At 51.1% G+C, this 6000-nt stretch overlaps 1 protein-coding gene across 1 annotated transcript in view; it reads left to right on the top strand.

The window, feature by feature from the left end:
• The first annotated feature begins 2357 nt into the window (after nucleotides 1-2357).
• The window catches only part of Ubac2 (UBA domain containing 2), a 143778-nt gene continuing 140135 nt past the window's right edge, over nucleotides 2358-6000 (top strand). The window contains exon 1 of the mRNA XM_051195201.1: nucleotides 2358-2459. Within this exon, the coding sequence (XP_051051158.1) occupies nucleotides 2429-2459 (31 nt within the window). The 5' untranslated portion in view covers nucleotides 2358-2428. The remainder of the gene's footprint in view (nucleotides 2460-6000) is intronic.

Raw genomic sequence — 6000 nt, 5'->3', positions numbered from 1 at the left:
ACCCTCTGCTGGCCTCCCTTGACACCACACACACACACACACACACGGCGCACACACTTACATGCAAGCAGGCAGTCATACACGTTAAATAAAAATGAATCTTATTTTAAAAATTAGGAGTATGGTTCCAAGCCACTGTTCTCAGGACTAGCCTAATCTACTACAGACAGGAGCTGTGGAAAAAACAAAAGGATCTTCTCTGAAAACGATTAGACTTGTTGGAAAACTACAATTCTTCTTCTTTAATACTATTATCCTTGCTTGCAGCCTGATATCTTCATTTAACACTTCTGATGTAGGTAAAATATATCTTCAGCTGTCTCACACTTTGATAAAACTATTTACTTTTTGAAGAAACAAAATTGTGCCTAAGTGGTAAAGAGTAAATATTTTAAAACAACTTCCTTTGGAGATGCTTTGTTTTCTACCCAGAACAAGGCAATCTAACCTCTTTCCACAGGACAGTCTTTTATTCAAGGAGTTTATTTTGTTAAAGGCAGTGATAACATTAAGTGACAATGTGGGTTTTTCAGTAAGATTTTTTGGTGACTGGGTTGTGACTGATTTGCCAACTTTCACAGTGGTTGCTGCTACTTTTTCCATTGTTTACAAGCCCAGGCGACCAGCAGACCAGATCTGCTGCCTCGTGTTTCATAACGACACTGGACGGGGAAGCAAGTGTTCCTGTGGAATAATTTTCACAAGTTTCGAGTTCTGACTACTCCATTGTTGGTGTATTTGTACATAAAGTTTCCACTCAATGTTTTCATTCCCTGTGAGCCACATGTGTTATTGTTAAATTTTCATTTGGTATCAGTCACTGTGTTCAACGGTAACAAATTTTCTAACCTCGGTTCATTTCATAGCTGACTTTCTACCTTACAGATGTCACACGGACCCTTCTAAATTTACCAGTGTTCAACAGAATGAGGAATTTACTTGAATTTCTTCCTATCCAGGTAATAACTTTTCATAGTAATAATCTCTTACAGTTGGTATTAGTTTACCATAAAGTATAACATCTATAAAGCATGGGACTTTAGCACACAAGATTAAATCCCAAAACCAAACTTTGAGACAATATTATGTCTTTGAAGCTTTCCTAAATCTCTATAAACTCTGTCATCTCTATTTACTTAACAATTGTGTCATTTCTTAGATGAAATAGCGTAAATGTCCAACACACACTCAAAGGGTCAGCTTCGACAGCGGGTGCTTTCCTGTGTTTGTTGTGATGTTTTGGAAAGAGAACACGAAGAAAAGATCACCCGGAGGAGATTCAGAATTGGAAAAGCAAGCATTTCAGGTACCCTTTTGGATTAAGTAGGCATCTTTTTTTCTTTTTTCTTTTTCCTTCACGCAATGCCAAAGTTTAAACGGGAGCCTCTTTAAGATGAGCTACAGCTAGGGAACCGCCTGAACACTGTCTTGCAGCTCCAGCTGATTTACCAGGCACTGACTAACTGGAAAGTACTGGAAAACCCTACTACTCGTGGACGAATAAGAATGGAAAAGGAAAATGTTTTATAGTATCGCTACAAATCGGTCCCGGTCTTCTGCACACCCTTATCCCCACCCCACCCCCACCCGGTCTGAGGATCACTCTTATGTGGGCTACCGATTTTGTGGGTATCAGTAAACGTCACAGACCTCTCCGGACAATCACTTTCGTGCAACAAGAACATAAAGTTGAATGCACTGATGCTTCTGAACCGACTAAAAATAACGGCTAAGTTGCATTTTTAAAAAATCATTCACGCCTCTATGTTCTGTAACCATGTGAATACTCTGACCTACTGAACTAAAGACGCAGTGTATTTTATGAGTGAGTCTAAACCCATACTTAGCAACTTGGCGAAACCCTAAAAAAAAAAAAAAACCACTCAAGATTTCTTGAAGCACACACTTCTGTGGCATGTCCTTAAACAACTCACTAAAGCACATATATATTTTTTTAAATTTTTTTTTTTTTTTTTACGGCGGGTCGCCGGAAGCTGGGGGACAGTTTTCTGAGGCTGAGCTCCGAGCCTGCTCGCAGGGAGTGAGCATGCGTGGGACCCGCGGCCGTGTCTGCCATGCAAAGGCCCGGTATTCTACTGCGGAAGAAGCGGCTGCCACCGCCGCTGTGCGAGCAGAGGGGGTTCTGCACCGGGAGCTCTGGCTTCTGCAAAGCAGCCGGGACTGCGGGAACGATGGGCTGAGCCCACCCGCCCGCACCAACGCACTTCCCTTCCTGGCAGGAAGGGGAGGCCCCGGCCGAGCGTGCACGCCCTGCAGGCCGCGCATGCGCCGTCCTCCCGGCGGCTCGGGAGCGCCTCGCAGGGCCGACTTTGCTCCCGGTTAGGAGTGCGCCTGCGCGGTCGCTGGGGGCTCTGCACCTCCGCCTCTCCTCCCGACGCCCCGCGGGGGCTCCGGGCCCGGTGGGACCATGTTCACCAGCACCGGCTCCAGCGGGCTCTGTGAGTACCGGCTCCTCCAGCCCCGGGGCGCTCTTCGCTCCATCCTGGCCACTTCCCGGACCCGGCTTGGGGGGCCCCGGGGACTCGGCTTTGCAAAAGGCTAGGGGGCCCCTTGCCGCCCGCGTCCGAGCCTCGGCAGTTCCCGGGCGTGGGGAGGGGGGAGACGGCAGCGGGCGCCGCCCCCACCGCAGCCCCGAGGGCCGAGGGGGCCGCCGCGCCCGGTGCGCTCCCGGCACCTCCCGACGCACGGTGCACAGCAGCTCCTGCCCTGCTGCAGGTGGGCTGGGCAGTTGGGGTCCGGCCGGGTGGCCCGCCGATGTCGTGTCCCGGGCCCACGCACGCCCCGATGGCTCGCGTGCGGAGCTGGAAGCCGTCCCCCACGCGTGGGGACGAGGCTGGAACCCTGCCCGGTCCCCTCTGCCCTTTCATTCATACAGGCTGCTTTGGGACCCACCTGACGTGTGGGTCTCGTCCTCCGATCCAGGGTCACCCCCCCCCCCCGGTTTTAACTTCCCGTGTACTCCTCCCCACCCCACCCCCTCGTCCCCGAAGAGTTTTGGGGAGCCGGGAAACTGACGAACCGCGCGCGCTCTAAAGCGAAGTTAGGAAGTCGCCCGGCGCACTGCTGTGGATGCGATCGGTGGGCTGCGCCCGCCTGGGGTGTCAGCAGCTGGAGGGCAGACAGGTGGGTTCGGCCTCGAAGCCACTTTCTTTACCACCCCAGCCCCCCACCGAGCACCGTGGAGATTAATCCCGGTCACGCCAGCAGCAAGCAGTTTGAACAAGCGTCGGTTCGCACTCACTTATCACTGTTTGGTTCTTCCCGGCTCGGCACGTGAAGTTACTGTTGCCAGACAGAGCGCAGCAGTGCCTGGCATCCCAGGAAGGACGCTGGCTCGCTCGCTCGCTCGTTCTGTTGTGAATGTCATGAGTCGCTCAGAGAGCTGACAGTGAGTAACTGTCAGAGTCTCACCACCGCAGGCTGGGAGGCCGCTTTGATGTTTCTTCATGACCCCCCTCCCCACCATGTTTGAGTTAGTGGGATTTTTCACTGTATCGGCCCCAGAATCCTTCAGAGCTGTTAGTGAGTCCTTCTTGGAACTGCCCTTTGGATGAATAAGGTAGTGTGGCTTTCCCAGGGTTGCAGTTTGTGGGTTGTTTAGTTGTTCCAGGCGCATTGAGGCATCCTTTGCACCAAAAACAAAACAAAACAAAAACCCAAAAAACAAAACAAAACAAAAAACACACCCCCAAAAATACACATAAAAGTTAAAAAATGAGACAGTGGTTGGGAGGAAGGCTCAGGAGGTAAGATGCTCGCTCGCACTGCAGGCACTAAGGTCTAATTCCCAATGCTCAGGTAAAAGCCAGGCATGGCAGTGTGTGTGTCTGTAATGTTACCAGTGAGGGGGGAGGGAGGGGGATCCTCAGGGCTGGCTGGACAGCCAGTCCAGCTAAGTCAACATTGGCCTTCACACACACACACACACACACACACACACACAGGCACAGGCACACACAGACACACACACACAGGCACACAGACACACACACAGGCACACCCCCACCCCCACACACAGGCACACACAGACACAGGCACACACAGACACACACACCCCCACACACAGGCACACAGGCACAGGCACACACACACCCACACCCACACACAGACACACACACACACACACAGGCACAGGCACACACACACACACACACAGGCACAGGCACACCCCCACACACAGGCACACACACACACAGACACAGGCACACACAGACACACACCCCCACACACAGGCACACACACACACACAGGCACACACAGACACACACACACACACACAGGCACACACAGACACACACAGGCACACCCCCACCCCCACACACAGGCACACAGACACACAGGGACACACACACATACAAAATGTGATTAATAACAGTACCGTGTTACAGATTAGCTTGTGTGGGCAAAATGTAGTCCAAGCTGAAGTAGCCCAGCTCTAGGAAAGGGAACCCTTGTTACCGGTGGCCTAGGTGGTTCAGCTCTCCTGACCTAAGATAAGCGTGTTCCGTGTGTGGGAGTTAACGGGTGGTTCTTCCTTCTAGCATGAGCTTTATGTGCTCATTTTACCGGTGTCCATGGCCTGTGGACTGTGCTTGCTTTGGAACATGGTGCTGGGCAAGTCTTAGGTTCAGTGCTTCCGGTGACGGCAGAGCAGTCATTCTCTGCAGGCCAATCCCGAAGGACAAGTTCAGTCCCTGAATGTTGGTGGCTTTTCCTGTGTGGCTGTTTTCTCTTTCGTAGCCACCCCGCCACCATCAAGAAGTCCTTTAATCCTTTACCTCTTGTCCTTGCTCTGCCATGTCCAGCTCTCTCCGCTGTCGGGTCAGACAAGCCCTCACCTCTCAAAAAAAACCAGCTCAAATACTGCTTCTGGAAAGCAGATCGCCCTAACAACCAGGCCTCTTGCCCACCAGACTCCCCACAAGAAACCCACTGCGCTGAGCATGGCTGTCAGGGAATTAACTGGGAACTAGACCTGGGATACATTAAACACGCAATTAGTGTTTGTCGGATGCATCACATCACAAATATGTACAGTGACGGGAATGAGTAATAAGAACACTCGTTAATGAAACGATGGTTACATGTAGATCACCAGTGTAGGTCAAATGATCATTCAGCGTAGACTGGATTGACAGGTCTAGTTAAACATTATGCGCACTACATACAAGCGCTTTCAACCAATCCTAACCGACACAGAGCAGGACAGAGTCATAGAAAAGGTCACAGATGCCGTTCCCCTGGCAGCTCAGACCTCCTTCCCAACTCTGTACACAACCCTGCCGTACGCTGCCACGCCTTCCTTCAAAATGATTTTCTGTTGTGGGATATGTGTGAGCCAGGGAATGACTCAGACACACAGAACGGGATGGAGGAGGTAAAGGCCCGGTGGTAAGTTATAAGAGCTAGTTGAAAGCAAGCCTGAGCTTAAAGGCCAAGCTTTCATGACCAACGGTGAGTGTCCGTGTCATTACTTGGGAGCTGGCTCACCAGAAAAGAAGGTCTGACTACAAATTTCCGAATGACACTGGCTTCTTCACCAAACACACAGGGCCGTGAAAGGTGTGACAGGGACTGGGGCCACAACCTGTAGATGTCTTAATGTCCACAGAGCGAGAAGCGGCAGAGTTGTGGGAGGAGGCTGAGGAGTGGCCAGGGGTGGTGTGCGCATGTGTGTGTGCACCTGTGTGTGAGTGTGTGTGCACACGTGCACGTGTGTGCACGTGTGAGTGTATGTGTGTGAGTGTGTGCATGTGTGTGCACATGTGTGTGAGTGTGAGTATGTGTTTGTGAGTGTATGAGTATGTGACTGTGTGTGCATGTGTGCATATGTGTGCATGTGTGTGCACGTGAGAGTGTGAGTATGTGTGAGTGTGTGTGCACGTGTGAGTGTGAGTATGTGTTTGTGAGTGTATGAGTATGTGACTGTGTGTGCATGTGTGCATATGTGTGCATGTGTGTGCACGTGAGAGTGTGAGT

This window comes from Phodopus roborovskii, unplaced genomic scaffold (genome assembly GCF_943737965.1).
Source record: "Phodopus roborovskii unplaced genomic scaffold, PHOROB, whole genome shotgun sequence".
NCBI lineage: Eukaryota > Metazoa > Chordata > Mammalia > Rodentia > Cricetidae > Phodopus > Phodopus roborovskii.
This window is presented reverse-complemented; position numbering and strand designations above follow the sequence as displayed.